Source organism: Chelonia mydas, chromosome 6, assembly GCF_015237465.2.
Source record: "Chelonia mydas isolate rCheMyd1 chromosome 6, rCheMyd1.pri.v2, whole genome shotgun sequence".
Lineage (NCBI taxonomy): Eukaryota > Metazoa > Chordata > Testudines > Cheloniidae > Chelonia > Chelonia mydas.
Window position 1 is genome coordinate 79232052 of NC_051246.2, and position 17258 is coordinate 79249309.

At 41.1% G+C, this 17258-nt stretch overlaps 1 protein-coding gene across 6 annotated transcripts in view; it reads left to right on the forward strand.

Annotated features, from left to right (window-relative positions):
• The first annotated feature begins 3151 nt into the window (after positions 1-3151).
• The window catches only part of DPH6 (diphthamine biosynthesis 6), a 362214-nt gene continuing 348107 nt past the window's right edge, over positions 3152-17258 (forward strand). Inside the window, exons 1-4 of one of the 6 annotated variants that reach the window (XM_037900521.2) lie at positions 3211-3478; positions 4375-4403; positions 10502-10596; positions 12670-12863. In XM_037900521.2, coding sequence (XP_037756449.1) covers positions 4375-4403; positions 10502-10596; positions 12670-12863 — 318 coding nt within the window. In that variant the 5' untranslated portion in view covers positions 3211-3478. Of the gene's footprint in view, positions 3479-3684; positions 3710-3903; positions 3945-4374; positions 4404-8997; positions 9040-10501; positions 10597-12669; positions 12864-17258 lie in introns of those variants that run through there. The other 5 variants (XM_007069356.4, XR_006291518.1, XM_043548583.1 and 2 more) reach the window with 5 other exon arrangements.

Below are 17258 nucleotides of genomic sequence, written 5' to 3' on the forward strand. Positions count from 1 at the left end.
CATCAGTTTTCTCTGATTTTCTGAAAGACAAAAAGAACATAGATCTACCCCTTCTGGGCTGTCAATCCTTGCTTAAAATATTTCCTTTTTATACAAATACCCTTGTTAATTGTAGGCAAAACAGAGGAATTACCCATATTTTCTTGTATTTGTTTCATAGGCAGCCCAGGTTTCAGTGGCTTCTACCTTATCAGTCACCAACAACCACATACCACACAACAGAACCACTAACCCAGGAACCTATCCTTGCAACAAAGCCCATTGCCAACTATGCCCACATATCTATTCAGGGGACACCATCACAGGGCCTAATAACATCAGCCACACTATCAGAGGCTCGTTCACCTGCACATCCACCAATGTGATATATGCCATCATGTGCCAGCAATGCCCCTCTGCCATGTACATTGGTCAAACTGGACAGTCTCTACGTAAAAGAATAAATGGACACAAATCAGATGTCAAGAATTATAACATTCATAAACCAGTCGGAGAACACTTCAATCTCTCTGGTCACGCAATTACAGACATGAAGGTCGCTATCTTACAACAAAAAAACTTCAAATCCAGACTCCAGCGAGAAACTGCTGAATTGGAATTCATTTGCAAATTGGATACAATTAACTTAGGCTTGAATAGAGAGTGGGAGTGGCTAAGTCATTATGCAAGGTAGCCTGTTTCCCCTTGTTTTTTCCTACCCCCCCCCCCCCCCCCCCAGACGTTCTGGTTAAACTTGGATTTATGCTAGAAATGGCCCACCTTGATTATCATACACATTGTAAGGAGAGTGGTCAGTTTGGATGAGCTATTACCAGCAGGAGAGTGAGTTTGTGTGTGTGGTTTTTTGAAAAAAAAAAAGGGGGGGGGTGAGAAAACCTGGATTTGTGCTGGAAATGGCCCAACTTGATTATCATACACATTGGAAAGAGAGTGGTCACTTTGGATGGCCTATTACCAGCAGGAGAGTGAGTTTGTGGGGGGTGGGGGGCGGAGGGTGACAAAACCTGGATTTGTGCTGGAAATGGCCCAACTTGATTATCATACACATTGTAAGGAGAGTGATCACTTTAGATAAGCTGTTACCAGCAGAAGAGTGGGGTGGGAGGAGGTATTGTTTCATGGTCTCTGTGTATATAACGTCTTCTGCAGTTTCCACAGTATGCATCCGATGAAGTGAGCTGTAGCTCACGAAAGCTCATGCTCAAATACATTGGTTAGTCTCTAAGGTGCCACAAGTACTCCTTTTCTTTTTGCGAATACAGACTAACACGGCTGTTACTCTGAAACTTATCAGTTAGGTAATTTACATTAAAACAGATGCTTTCCGGCTTGCTTTTGGATCCAAACATATCCACAGCTTAAAGATTCTTACTTAAAAAAAGTTCACAATTAACTTTACCAGACTTTTGATTGCCTTTTACTTTTAACTCCTGCTTTCAAACACACAGCGATCTGAAAAGGAAGACACCACCTATTGTAGCCCCTTGGAGCCTAGTAAGATATTAATTAAGTAGCACTGAATAATTGCATTCCTTTGGAAAAGGGCCCTTTTTTTTTCAAAATGGCTGCGAAGAAACATTGGTCTCATATTCAAAAGACTGATTTTCATTACTGATCTGGTCTTCAGCAAGGGCATTTTCAGGACATAGGCTTCCTTACACTCTGACCAATGCGTATCATATTCTTCATAGGAAGTGGAGCTCTTTTTCAAGTATGGCTGCCAGGGTTTATTTCTTTAGTAAGTTTACATAGTGGAGTTACATAGTGGGGTTACCAGCCCCATGCACAATCTTCAGTTCATCACTTTTTATTCTTTATTTGGAGCTGTCCACATGTGGTCACTCCCCCATCTCCTATCCTGGGGACATGTTCGGTAGCTTTGGATGCACCAAGCTGTGCAGTCGTAGATCGCTAAAACAGAGTGTGAGACATATTCTGCTTTTAGTTACAAATTTACAACTTTGTTGACTTTGTACCAGTATTTACAAAGGGCTTTTTTTGGCCCAGAGATGGGCCCACACTGTAGAATTTGGATCTGGATCTGAATTCCAAGGTGTTTGTATTCAGTATTATAATTTGATTCCTTACAATGGTGGGAATGGGTTGCAAAGTTTGATTCCAAATCTACAGATGAATATCCTTATTTTCAGGGTGTGTGCATGTGTTGTTATTGTTGTTCTACTTATGACATTGTTATTCAACATGTGAGTAGAGTTACACACTCTCCGGTTTTTTATTTAATAACTTTTAAAACGATAAACTAACTCCCCCACTTCAACTTCCCTCCTTCAGCTGCAATGGAGAGACAAGTGCCTGTAAACTGTGCTGAATTCTTCATAACCACTCCCAGAAAAAGTGGGAGAACATGCTTTAAATGTCTCTGTGCCTAGTAAGGGCCTTTCCAGACAGTGGCTGTTGAATGTGAATGAAACTAACCAGCCTTGTTACTTTCAGCACCATTCAAATCAGTAGACAGGCTTTGATAACTGTAAGTAGGGTTGCCAACCCCCCAGGATTGTCCTGGAGTCTGCAGGAATTAAAGATTAATTCTTAATTAAGGATGATGTCATGTGAGGAAACCTCCAGGAATATGTCCAACCAAAATTGGCAACCTTAACTCTAAGAGAGATAAGGTGGGGTAATATCCTTTATTGGACCAACTTCTGTTGGTGCCAGGGACAACACGGGCTGCTGTATCACGGCCAACAATAACTATAGAGAGAGGTTTCAGAGTATCAGCCGTCTTAGTCTGTATCCGCAAAAAGAAAAGGAGGACTTCTGGCTCCTTAGAGACTAACAAATTTATTTGCGCATAAGCTTTGGTGAGCTACAGCTCACTTATCGCATGCACCCGATGAAGTGAGCTGTAGCTCACGAAAGCTTATGCTCAAATAAATTTGTTAGTCTCTAAGGTGCCACAAGTACTCCTGTTCTTTTTATAGAGAGAGGGCACTGTCATGGGGGAAACAGGTTCCGGTAAGCAGGGTGAGCACCCAGGGCACAGCTCAGAGGTGACTCATCCTGCATGTCACGCACTGGAACGGCTCTGAGCAGCGGGCGCGCTGCGAACACCCCCCAGAATCAGCCCTGGCCTCCCTGCGACGCCTCCCGTCTGCCCTCGCATAGGCGGCCAGCGCGGTGCCTGCCATTCAGTCCTCGTCGCCCCGCGCCGCTCGCCCGCCCGTCGCGGCAGCCCCGGCCCGAGCGGCAGGGGCAGGGCGCTGGCCGGTCGCAGGGAGAGCGGCGCGGGTCGGCCCCCACCACAAGCCCTTTGGTTCAGGCAGCCTCGGGCCTGCCCTGGGCGGGTCTGGCCGGGCGGCACCGGCGCGAGCGTGTAGAACGGCGCGTGGCTCGGGAAGGAGGGCGCCGGCTGCAGCCTGTAGTAGCGCCCGTGTGTCCCAGCCCCCCGCCCCCGCCCCTCTTAGTGTCAGCCCAGCCCGGGGGGTGCGAGCAGCATGAGAGTAGTGGCCTTAATCAGGTAACGTGGCTGTGGGGGGCTGCCCTGCTGCACAGACTGAGCCACACCTCGTGCACCTGGGGGGTGCTGCAGAGCCCATAGCAGGGACTGGGCTGCTAACCCGCAGCCTTGCCCTCGGGACTCTCCTGCTCGCGCATTTCTTGCTTTCCTTCCTCCCCCAAACACAGCAAGGCGTTTTAAACAGCTCTGTGCTCCGCAGCTTGCTCTGCCTCAGCTGGCTGCATCTCAGTGGTGGGTGTGTAATTGTGTGCCTAGTAGCAGGCCTTGCACAACTGCCTGGCTCTGCCTTTGGGTGTTGAACATCCTGTCACACTTAAAAATAAGTAAATAAAGGCCCACACCCTGCCGTCATCACTCTCCCCTGTGTCTTGCAATGTGCTCTGTGTTGTCAGTGGCTGCCCTCTGCTGCATTTTGGGGGTCCCCTGTAATTATATGTAACATGCTTTGGGAGGAAAAGTGCTGTATGTATGTGAGCTGCTGCTATTTTTTTCTGTTTCATCTCACCCGTTTTCAGTTGATTTTCAGGCTATTTTTTTTCCCTTTACAAGTATCTCACTTTTAGGATCAATTTTGCAAATGTGTGTTTCAATGAGACATTTAATCTCTCTCATCATTTTAAAAAAGATGATTCATTTATGTAGTCGCACTTGACATAGCCCTCTGTCTCTGGGACTGTTTCTCCTACCCTTCTGCTACTTCCTTTTCTGCACTTCTTACACTCTAAATAGGTTTTTATATTTTCTGACATTTATTTAAATTATTTTTTCATTGGAGAAGATAACTAGATTCTTTCATTGAGAAATGATAGTAAATTAATGGTTCATGTAAGCCAGGAAGGTTACCCAGGACATTGTGCTTGTGTATTGGATGAACCCTGTGATATTTTTATTTTTAGATGCCGACCCATAACTTCTTTTTACTAAGGTAAAGATCCTATATTGATTTTCTTTGGATAGAGTCCTGCAACCTGTATGAAACCTGTTAAAATTTGGGTTTGGCCAGGATTATGGTTTAAAATTATTCCAACAGAAAATGTTATACAACAAAAGGGATTTGTTTTTTTGTAGTGAAAAATTGTATTTTTTATCCTGATTTCAAGTTCTAGAAGTATTTATTTTGATATTGGCTATTCAGTGGAATGTGCTAGAAGGCAGCATGAAATAAAATCTTAAGAAGGAGGTTTGTAACATGACTGGTATTTTTATGGGCAGTTTTACTAGGATGGATTTAGCTTAAGAAAAAGTTTTAAGAAGAGTTTTTTGTTTTAAAGAGATGTCAAAGTCTGATTTTTTTTAACCTACTCACTGCAAGTAATGTAAAAGATGAGAGAGAAAATTTCTCTATTAAAAAAACATTCTTTTGTGCTTTTGATAGGCAGGAGTAGTATCTGAATCTATTTTAACTAATTATTTTTGTATTGACAATATTTAAAGTTGACAGTCTCTTTCTAAGGAGGTAGTGATTGAGTAAACCTCAAAGTGTAACTTGTGCTAGATCAGAAATCATCAGGCATTTTAAAGCCAGTGATCTGTCCAAAATAAGTTTTCCTCTTATTCCCCCATCTTGAATTAGTCTAGATTTTTTTTTTTTTTTTTGGTGTGTGTGAACAGTGACATGCAAGAATATGAGGGACATACTTTTCAGAGGTCTTGGATAGTCGCTAAAGAAATCTTTACCGTCCCTTTTTTTTCTCTTTCATATTCCCCTTGTTTGTAAGTCTGCCTGTCGTGCCAGTGGCCAAAATTTGTCCTAACTGTGGCTGTGCCTCTGTTGAAATCGTTAAGAGTCTCATATCTATTGCAGTTCCTTCTTTTATTACATTCCCAAAACTCTAAATGTCAGGATACCCAGAATGCCACAACCAGATATCTATCTTGCTCCAGGAGCTCAGACCATCTGACTACCATTTCCGGCCTCCTATTATTTTCCATATCTCAATGATACTCAGATCTCAAACTGTGGCTCTAGAGCAGTGATACTCAGACTGAGGCTCACAAGCTGCAAATGGCTCTTTAATGTGTTTCCCGCAGCAATTTGCAGCACATGATGTTAAAACACTGTGATTTAATTATTAGCCAGTCAGGATGCTTTTTCTACTTATTAACCAATTAAGTTATCAACTTGTACTAAGTTATTAACTTATTTACTGTGAGAATTGTATGTGTATGTGTGTATATTAAAATTTTTTTTACCGGTCACACTGTTTAAATATGAGTATTTAGTACAGTAGTAAATGAAAGAATGAATTCACACTCTTTTGGGTAATGTTAATAGCTAATTTGGCTCCCAAACCACTGATGTCTGAGTATCACTGCTCTAGAACTGCATGGAGCTTTTTGCGGTGGGCCTCACTTGGTTAAATCCCTAGGTTTGATGGCGCTCCATTTGAAGCTTTGTGGGTAGCACTGAAAAAACACACAGATGTTGTAGTGATCCTATCTCTTCCTCCAACTAGTCAGGAATTTAGGGTGTAAAGGAGATGAAGAGAAGGAAAGAAAATAAAAAGCCCTGACCGTGTTCCATCAGCTAGTAGGACAAAGAAAGAGAGAGAGATGAAAAACACTTCTTTCTCTCTCAGAGGTTAGAAAGCAATGGAAGGAGACAGGAAATATTTTGACAAATGGAGTCCCTAAGAGTCACAGAACAATCATGGAGTTCTGGCCTGATGTGATTATCATCATGCAGTGGTATACAAAAAAACCCCAACAGTGTAATGCTGGGACATCAATTCATGATTATTTGGTGTTTCTGTTGACTCCGTGGGGCTCTCCAGCTCATCAATATTGAGTATCAGTGGAGGGCTGAGTATTGTTGGACCTGCATGTCCTCCCGTTCATGATTGCACAGACTGTTTTCCCTCCCATTTATGATTGTTTTCACGTCAGTGGCAGCTACAAAAATTGCTGTTGTGTAGAAGTGATATTAAGAAAGGACTTTTATGTACAGCTTAGCTTCTTTGGGATGTTTTGTCCTATTGGAAAAAAGTTTATTGCACTTTCTATTTTGGAAAAAGAAAAGGAGTACTTGTGGCACCTTAGAGACTAACCAGTTTATTTGAGCATGAGCTTTCGTGAGCTACAGCTCACTTCATCGGATGCATAGCTGTAGCTCACGAAAGCTCATGCTCAAATAAACTGGTTAGTCTCTAAGGTGCCACAAGTACTCCTTTTCTTTTTACGAATACAGACTAACATGGCTGTTACTCTGAAACCTTTCTATTTTGGCTCTTCTTTTCATCCCCCATCCTTCCATCTGTCATTTTTCTCTTCTCTGGAAATGAGGAGAGCCAGCTCTAGGTAACCATCCAGCACTACACCATCAGCAAGTGGTCCATAAACAACAAACTGGGACCCTGGGCCTAAAATCATGTCAAAGTACATCCTTCTTTTAAAAATCTATCTTGTTCTTTTCAAGCAATTTTCGAAATGAGCAGATATTTTATTTTTGAGCATTTTTTATTTTAATACTGGAATGGTATAATAATATTTAAGAACTTTGGTAAGTTAGCCAATGTACTAAATTAGTCCTTTATTTTGTAGTTTAAAAGAAAAATTAGAAGGAAATTTTTTCTCATAAAACATGCCACATTGTGGAAGCCAACACTGGATTTCCCAGTGTATGTCACAGATGGTAGCAGTGCAAGTTTCCTTTAGATTTGTCCCAGCAACATGCCTCAACCCTGTTTCTGTGGTACCTCTGAGGTCTGAGTGTAATTCAGTTACCATGCCTATTAATTTCATGGTCCTTCTCTTGAGAATGCTAGCAAGGGCAATATAAAGACTGGTGACTTTCAGTCTCTGAGTTTGCACCCACAGTTTTGCTGGTACAAATAATTGTGGGTACATTTTATAGTGCTTAGATATGTAGCTTCCTGATTATACTCATAAATTTTGTAGTTGGATATGTAAAGGCTACACAGTTCATGTATAATTGTTTTGGCTGCAGTTACATTTAGGGACAAAATCGGGGCTAAGCTGAGGCCCTTAGTTTTGAAAAAGAAGTCTCTATAAGGGTAAGGTTCTCTGTCCCATTACTGTTTCTTGATACATCCAGTCTTTTTTCCATCTCATTGGTAACTAAATGAACAGTAACTAAGTTAACTATACCAAGCATGTTGTATCAAAATAATAGAGATATGGCTTTAAATTATATTGTCTGTTGGCTGTTTAGAAGAAATTTGACATCATGGTTATTTTGAAAAGTGATTGAGCCCCAAACTAGAAACTTGCTAAAAACCTGTTCATTAACAAATTCATGTTAAATTTTAACAGCAATGAAATGAGAGAGCAATTTATCATTGAATCATAGGACTGGAAGGGACCTTGAGAGGTCTTCTAGTCCAGTCCCCTGAACTCAAGCCAGGACTTGGTATTATCTGGACCAGTGGTTCTCAAACTTTTTTTTTCCACAGACCACTTGAAAATTGCTGAGGGTCTCTGTGACCACTTAACGATCTTTCCAAATGTTGTTTGTACTGTTAGCTAACTGTTGTAAAGCACTTTGGATAAAAGCGCTATATAAAAAAACCTTAATCATAATTTACTTTTTTTTGTTCTACAAATAAGAGCACATAACTCGTATTTTAATATCAGTAGTCTTACTTTTCTAATGTGATGGATTTGCCTCTCCCCCACTGTGGCAGCCCCCGAGCTGGGGCTGGGAAGAAGGGAAGTCTCTGTCTCTCCCTCTCTCCCCTGCCGTGGCAGCCCCCAAGCTGGGGTTGGGAAGGGGGGGATATCTCCCTCTCTTCCCCACCTCAGCAGCCTCTGAGCTGGGGCTGGGAAGGAGGGCCATCTCTCCCCAGCAGCCGCAGCCCTGGAGCTGGGGAAAGTTGCCTCTTTCGCTGACCGCCGCAGCCCTGCATGTCCCAAATTTGCCCCCCCCCCTTCTCACCCCGCTGTCTCCCTCCCACCTACCCCCATTCCCTCCAAGGCCACCACCTCACCTTACATGAACGTCTGACTCTCCAGGGTCCAGGCACCGAATTAGTGAAGCCACGCCTTCATGGGTGTGTAGCCCTTCATTCTCTTGTGTGAGGCCACCCAGGGAACTATCTACAGAGCACCTGAATGGAGCTTGTGGACCACTGGTGGTCCATGGACCACAGTTTGAGAACCTCTGATCTAGACCATTCCTAACAGGTGTTTATCTAACCTGCTCTTAAAAACCGCCAATGATGGAGATTCCACAGCCTCCCTAGGCAGTTTATTCCAGTGCTTAACCTCCCTGACAGTTAGGAAGTTTTTTCTAAAGTCCATCCTAAACCACCCTTGCTACAATTTAGCCCATTGCTTCTTGTCCTATCCTCAGAGGTTAGGAAGAACAATTTTTCTCCCTCCTCCTTGTAACAACCTTTTATGTACTTGACAAGTGTTATCGTGTCCCCCCTCAGTCATCTTTTCTCCAGATTAAACAAACCCATTTTTTTCTATCTTTATATAGGTCCCATTTTCTAGACCTTTGATCATTTTTGTTGCTCTCCTCTGGAATTTCTCCAATTTATCAACATCTTTCCTGAAATGTGGACACGATACTCCAGCTGAGGCCTCATCAGTGCCAAGTAGAGTGGAAGAATTACTTCTTGTGTCTTGCTTACAACACTCCTACTAATACATCCCAAGATAATATTTGCTTTTTTTTTTGCAATGGTGTTATACTGTTGATGCATATTTAGCTTGTGATCCACTGTGACCCCCAGATCCCTTTCTGCAGTACTCCTTCCTAGGCAGTCATTTCCCATTTTGTATGTGTGCAACTGATTGTTCCTTCCTCATATACAGATGGGTAAAGTATGGAAGGAAAGGATGCTGTACTGATTATATGAATCTTTCTCAGATGATTTTAGTAGTACCGCCAGTTAGAATCAGTGTAGAGGAGTTTATTATGTGTATAAGTAAAGGCACGGGAACTCGGGGACAACTGTAAGGCTGCCTTTCTAGGATCCTTTTGTCAGCTCTGGCATAGGGGTCATGCTTGAGGTGGGACTGAATGTGGGAATGGTGTGTTGAGGGGTGGGTTAGGACTCAACATATAGGGCTCCAGACCTTTGGGAGCCTAGAGAGAGCTGAGGACAGGCTGCCATAACAAGACAGCTCTGTAGGGCCTGTGGAGCAGCCAGGATTTGGGAGGACACAAAGGTGGCTTAAAACCACCATAGCGATCCCACCTTGGGGCTGTGAGTTCTGTGCCTTGCCTCTTAAAGAGGTAAAGCACAGACTCTCCCCTCTCGTTGTGGTGCAGTGACTATCAATTTGAAGATGGATGTTTGAAGTGTAGTATTCTATAGATCAGATAGTTTTCGCTTTATTATTATTATTACTTGACATTTGTTTAAGACTTGATTATGTGTAACTGAAATAGGAGTTTTGCCATTAAATTCAATGAGAAAAGGATTCAGCCTTCGCCATGTTGACAGAGGCGGAGTATTCTTTTAGCTTTTGAATGTTGGATTATTAATTTCAAAATCAAATCTATTTTGCACTTTATTTATATTAAATATTATATTACATCAGCACTTAGATGAACAACAGGGACCTGTTGTGCCAGTTGCTTTAAAATGCACCTGTAATTAATTTTGTCCACAGTTATATCCAGGCGCACAACCAGAAGCCAGGTTCTCACCGCTGCTTTTAAAAATCAGTATTTTAGAGAGGAAACATTGTGTGATCCATCACTAATCCTTTGAGCAAAAGACAGCCTCTTCTCCAAAGAGCTTACGTACAATGAAAGTTTCTCTCTCTCTCCCATCAAATTAGGAATTTCACATAAACCTTATGGATTTTAGATCTAACTGAACTCTTCAGCATTTTATAAGCTTTCTGTTCTTATAAAGATTTTGTATGGTACAGTCTTAGATGTTTGTTACTGTTCTAATTCTCCTTAATACTTCTTATTTGAAAACTTTATTCTGTGGCCCTGCGTTATAATTTTGAAGTAATCAGGTAAAAGTTAAAAAAGGGCGACAGTGCCTAGCAGTGCCTGGTTTAGTTGTCTGATAATTTCATTTTTTTTTCTAATTCCAGTGGTGGAAAGGACAGCTGTTACAATATGATGCAGTGTGTTGCTGCTGGGCATCAGATTGTTGCTCTAGCCAACTTAAGACCTACTGAAAACACAGGTAAGAATGCCTCATTGCTTGTAGGAAACTTTCTGAAATAGGAAACAGCTGAGGCACAGCTGTGTCTGAGTTAAACCCTGCTATTTTTTTGCACATATGGCAGGTATCCTAGACATCTTTACAGAGAGAGGTGAAGAAGGGGAGAAACAATTTAGAGAATTTGTTAAAGCCGCTTGTAAAGCAGCAAACAAGAGAAAACAATACAAGAAAATGAAAAATGGTAAAAGGAAGGATTCTGCAGTTTAAAAGGAGGAAAATGCATAAATACTTTCTTGTACTGTAGTAAGGGGAGAATGCATGGGTACAGTAATGAAGGTAGTGAAAAGTGAGCGAGGTTTAGCATCAATCTTAAATTAAGATGAACAGGAAGGGTTTAAGTGAGATTTGAAAAGGAGATGACTTTTGTATCAGTGGGAGGGGAATGAGGCCCCACGATTGAAAAGGGTGTCTCCTTTGCCATCCAAAGTGTGGAGGTTTGTGAGGGAAGCAGAGGAGGAGGTGTGCCTGCTGGGAGAAGGAGTTCATGTGTGAATCATTGGTAGAGTAGGTGAATATAAAATCAGTTGGTTGGGGAAGTTTATTCCCTTGGTACCCAGGACAAAACCTCTCTAATCTTTTTGAAATATGTTTGTTGTAAAACTAATGTAGCCACATCAATGTTGTCATTCAAATCATAAAATGGCCTCTTTATGTGTATGTGGTAGGGAATATGATGGAAAGTTAACTGAGGTGCCCCAGGCAGCAGTAGGTCCTATCCCATTCATTTTATTTTATCTTGTACCACTGTTGCCTGGAGACCCTCAAGTAATAAAGTAACTGCAAATTCAGAACTAAGTGGCAGCTTAAAAGGGACCCTGTCTGTTCTTTTCAGGTATCAGATTTTATATAAATCTAAAAATACTGTTTTTCTTGTAAAATCAACTTCTCCGGTCCTGGTTAATTTGTTAAGATTACAGAACCCTCTAGACCAGTGGTTCTCAAACTAGGGCCGCTGCTTGTTCAGGGAAAGCCCCTGGTGGGCCGGGCCAGTTTGTTTACCTGCTGCGTCTGCAGGTTCGGCCGATCACGGCTCCCACTGGCCGCGGTTCGCCGCTCCAGGCCAATGGGGGCTGTGGGAAGCGGTGCGGGCCAAGGGATGTGCTGGCCGCCCTTCCTACAAATTTGAACTCTATCAAATTTTACCAGTGAATTGTAGGTTTGAGCAATAATTAAGTGTTCTTTATTATTGATCAGTTGAAAAATTATCAATAATGGTCACAATTGTTGGATAACTCCTGAGTTACGTAAAATGTGAATTGCAAGGTTTGGGGTTTAATTATTACAATCTACATATGCTGCCTTTTTTGTTATTGATTAGCTGCCAACCAATTGATAAGAACGTTTAGAGAAATTTGTCTCTTAATTAAAGCAGCAGCAACAAGAAGTTTGGTGAGTTCTACCCCAAGTTTTTAAAAGGAATGGAGATTGAAAAGTCCTGGATGCAACAACAAATATTACCCTTTCTTTACAATGCATTAAACAATATAAAATTACTGCTGTAATCCTCTGTTGTTCCATTTATACTGAAATAACTTGCTGTGAGTATCGTGTTGTCAGTACTAAATGTATTAATGGCTAAGTTTCAGGAAGTTTTGACAGCCTATTTCTAACCACTAGAATAATTGCTGCAGTGTGTTCTATGTATATTGCACTAAGTATGCTGAAACACCAGGTAAAAACTATGGGTCTGTGCCTCTGGGGTTGTGCTCCTCCTGCATAGCAAAGCAAAGTTACCATTGGCTCACTTGGTTCTGGGTTGGATCCATAGTGGGGGATTTGTGGATGAAGCACTGGAAATGCCTACATTAAGAAGTAGGCAGTTGCATGAGACACATTGTTACATGTAAATATAAGAGGGGAGAAATCCAATTTTTTTTATTCCATGTTTGTAGAGATGCCATCACAGATGTGTGTGTCAATGAACTAAGGAATACTCAGATTTAGGTACTCTTGGTGCTTTTAAAGTATTACGATTTTCTGTAAATGCTGAATGATGTACTTAGCGTCATGTTTGTCTCTATTTAATTGTGTCAGAAGGGACAGATGAGCTGGACAGCTACATGTATCAGACAGTAGGACATCATGCCATAGACCTGTATGCTGAAGCAATGGATTTGCCTCTCTATCGTCACACCATAAAGGGTACCAGTGTGGACACTGGAAGAGTATATACCAGGTGTGAAGGAGATGAGGTTGAAGATCTTTATCGCCTTTTGAAACTTGTTAAGGTATGTTGCATAAGGATTTTACTTGTCAGAATATCAAATAATTGAAGAGCATTAAATAAAGCGTATTTATTAGTTTAGCTAAATAACTCACTCCTTGTGGAAAGTTTGAAAACTTTTAAAAAATGTTTATACTTCTGTGTAATATTTGTTTTCTTTTCTGTTGTTCTTCCTTACAATATAAATTTATGTGAAATGGGGGCTTAGTATCTTAATCTGTTGTTTACACTTGAGATAGACCATACTGATAACCAAAAACCTTGATCATATACAATAAATAGATGCCCATAATAATAAGCAATTGTATGCAAAAGTATGCAGAAAATATTGTATTTAAAGAGAATTATTTATCATGAGCATGTGATGTAAAGTTCTCTGAGGTTTACGCAACTGATGTAATATTTTGCTTGTTTCCCACTGGCTCTCATAGATTTTGTGTGCATTTTGTTTATTAGTGTACAGGAAATTTATACATTTGCTTTTCCGTGGACCTATGTATTGTAAAGTAAAACTCAAAGTGTTAGAATATTATTCATACTGCATTTCATACTCAAAGTATTCCCAAGTACTTTACAATTATGATTTTGATGTTGGTAGTGCAGTGACTATGTTCAAATGCCGTTATATACTCAGCAGTAGCTTAACCCAATCTTTTTAGCAATCAAATCATTCTTTCAATAAAAATGGCTATATTGGCTAAGACACTGAAATTTATTCTGCTCTTTTTCAAAAAATGTAATGTGATCTTTATTACTTGGGGTTTGATTCAAACCCCACTGAAATCAGTAGAAAGACATTGGATTTTGGATCACAGAGAGGAAAGAAGCAACTTTGAATGACACAGTTGAAGTTTCTTCATTTTCTTGAATGTCTTTCAGATGATTGTTTGAGGTTTCCAGAATACATAATCATATTTTTGTAAATGTCAGAAGGCAGTATTAATTGTGAAAGTTGTTACTAAAATGAAATGATTAATTTGAATATTATTTATAGTCCTAGAAAAAGGCTTCCTTAAGTTGCCTAAAAGATAATTCTGATCTTCGATTTAAGTATTCAATACCTTTCCAATCATAATTTTATTTCATCAGATTTATAATTGATAAACCTGAAAACGTCATGCTTAAATTGCTTGTTCATTGTTTTATATTAAAATTGTATGAATAATTTAGTTCTAAGATGAATGTTATAGAGATTAGAAACTATCACCGGGGCAAGGTGACTAAACCCATTATGTCCTTCTTTGGTTGTTTTCAGTTTTATTTAATTTTAGTATCATAAAGTTGGGAAGTTCTGAATTGGTTAAACTTTCCTCTGAAATTACTTCTTTTCTGTCTGCTATCCTACCGCAGTTTCTTCTGATGGAATGGGTGATACCTCTGGGATCCAGTGAAGTCACAATCAGTGCCACTGTGATGTAAAGCCAGTGGGAAGTGACCTGAACTCAATACTCTATACTCCTGCTGTCTGAGACCACGTTACATTTTCTCAAAGCTCTTTTAATTAGTGGCAAAACTCTCATAAGCTTCAGTGGGGCCAGGATTTTGCCCATTGTGTCCATTAGTCTGGAGTACTAGATTCGTGATGTTCCTTATAAATCTTTGTGGAGCAATAGGGCACTTGAGGCTGGTACAACCAGTCCAGAGATATCAGTGAAGTTTTTTTTTTTAATAGTGTGTGTGTATAGGAGGCAGGACAGGAATTTGAGGAAATATGCTGCCGCACTTCTACATTTTTTTTTAAAACGACAGTATTGGAGAAGGGAAGTACAGATATGCTCTCTGTTGGAAGCTTCGTGATAACAGCTTTCTAAGGCTGGGAAAGATAATAAATTACTGATCAATTTAATTAAAAATGGGGAGATTAGTGGTAATTAAGATGAAATTTCCCTTTCGATACGTGCTGTCTTTGGTGAAATGGATGCTTTGCCATTTTCTTTATAGTAACAGTCAGTTATGACATAAATTAATGCTAATGTTAAATCTTGACAACGTCTGCTTTGGAAGTTCGTACACGATAATTATAACTATAGTTGAAAGAGATGTTATCAAGTTGTCTGGAACTAAATAACTGCTTCTTTCTTGTGTGGAAATATGAATTCCACTATAGGATATTTTACAGAAATAAATATTGGAAATACATTGCCTTTATAGTAGACCTTGCGTAACCATCTCCTTACAGTCAAACCCATATATGGGATTCTGGTGTAAAAATTGCAATGGAGGTCTTGAATATTCTAATGAATAATTGAGTAATTATAGAGAAGACAAGGAATTTAGAAGAGCTATCATTCTTTATTTTGGTCTTTACTAGTTTTTAGAAAAAGGTGGAACTAGAATTTTTTTACCTTGTGAATGTTAATGGCAAAATTAAAATCATTTGATTTTTATTTTAAGCATTTATTTATTACAGAATGCAGTTTTGTAGCTTTAATGTGCAAGCCTTTAATCACCAGTAGCTTTCTTCTAAGTGATTCAGATTTTCTTCAGATGGTGTTACAATATAATTTTTTTTAGAGAGAGCTCAATTTGCTGCCTGTTGGAAGTAGGAAAAAAAGAGAATTGATGAAGGTTTTTAATAATTTAAACTTTTATTAAAAGTCTTAAGTTGAAATAATTTGAAAGCAGTGACCAAAATAACATCACTCTTTTTTTCATGTAACGCTTTGGATCTGAGGATGCAGGAAAGGGTCTGTCTAGATGAAAACTACATAATATGTCTAGCTTTTAGTTTGTAAAGTATGTTTATATTACAAGTGCTTGTTTAATAATAAATTAAAACAAACCTCACTGAAAAAACTAATATGAATTAAAAAGTATTAAATAGTTTTAAAAACAGTTTTATAAAACCAGGATTTTTTAAAAATGTAAATATTCCCCTGCAGTGTTGGAAAGCCCACCACAGCAGTTTTATGCTAGTGTACAAGAGAGAGTGAAAATGACTGCAGACAAATGTGAAACTGACCATTCTGATGTTGTGTTCCAGACTATGTGAAATGTGTGACGTAAATTAGATTTATTTTAAATAGTCTAATGTGTTAGTAGGGGATAAAGATTGTTTAGGGTTACTATCTATACATACGCATGGGACTAGAAGGGACCGCTTAGGGCACTGAGGCCATCAATACAAGTAGGTTGTATGGTTTTGGATTTATAAAACCATACAAATTACTTGTATTGATGGACTCAGTAGCTATTCCTGTGTTAAAAAATTAAAAATTCTGCACAAAACAAAATTAAAATTCTGCACACAATATTTTAAAATTCTGCAAAATTCTGCAAGTTTTATTTGTCAATAAATAAATCAAGAAACTCTAGCATGGCAGTGGGGAGCACAGGCCCCTGGCTGCACAAAGATGGGAGATCACCCTGCAGCCCCCTCATCCACAGGACCGGGACTCAGCAGTAGGCTGCACCCGACCCTGACACAGCACAAGGCCTGGGCTTGCCCCAGAAACACCCTGGGGCTCTGCGCCAGGTGCGCCAGGTGCACCAGGTGTGGGTCAGGCAGGCTCAACCAGGTAGGATCCAAGTGTGGAGGAGCTCAGTGTGAGGGGATCCAGATATGGGGTGAGTGGATTCTGGGTGCAGGCAGCTCAGTGCGGGGGAATCTGGATGCACAGAGGCTCGTTGGGAGGGTTACAGGTACAGAGGCAATGGGACTCTGCACAGGCTTCCAGTTGAAGGTGGTTGGGGCTCAGCAGAGGGGTCTGGGTGTGGGGGTCTTAGTGGGGGGGGGTCCTGGGTGCTGGGGTAGTGGGGCTTGGTGGGGTGGGGTCTGGCTGCAGCTAGTTGGGGGTCAGTGGGGCTCAAGGTAGTGCAGGGGGTGGGGCATCAGGGTGGTGGTTTGAGTGTAGGGAGCTCAGTGCGGGGTGGTCTGAGTGCAGGGGTGGGGGTCTGGAGGTAGAGGGTTGCAGGGGGGCTCCAGTTGTAGTGATTGAGGTTAAGTGGGGTGGGGTTTAGGTATGGAGGGCTAGGGGGGTTCTGGATGTAGTTGATGAGGCTTGGCAGGAGTGTCTGGGGTTGGGATGTCCAGATGCACGGAGGTTGGGTGGATGGGGGAGCAGCTTCTTGTACAGTGACCCCTACTCCTACAGTTAAGGAGTGATGGGGACGGGAAGCGGGGGGATGCTGAGCTTCCTGCAGCCGCTGGAGGTTTCTTGGGGTGACAGCCCCAGACACTCCTTGCAGGGGAAGAGGAAGTTCTGTCCTCTCCTGCCTCCAGCCCAGCCAGGACTAACAGCTGATCCCAGCTTAGGGTAGGAGCCACTGGCTGGAGTGTCCCCAACCCCGTGGTTATTTACCTCTCCGCCAGCTGCTCCGGGTGCCTGAAACGATGTATCTGCTCTGCTAGGGAGTGGTGCATGACTGCGCTTGCAGCTTCCCTTTGCTTCCTTCTCAG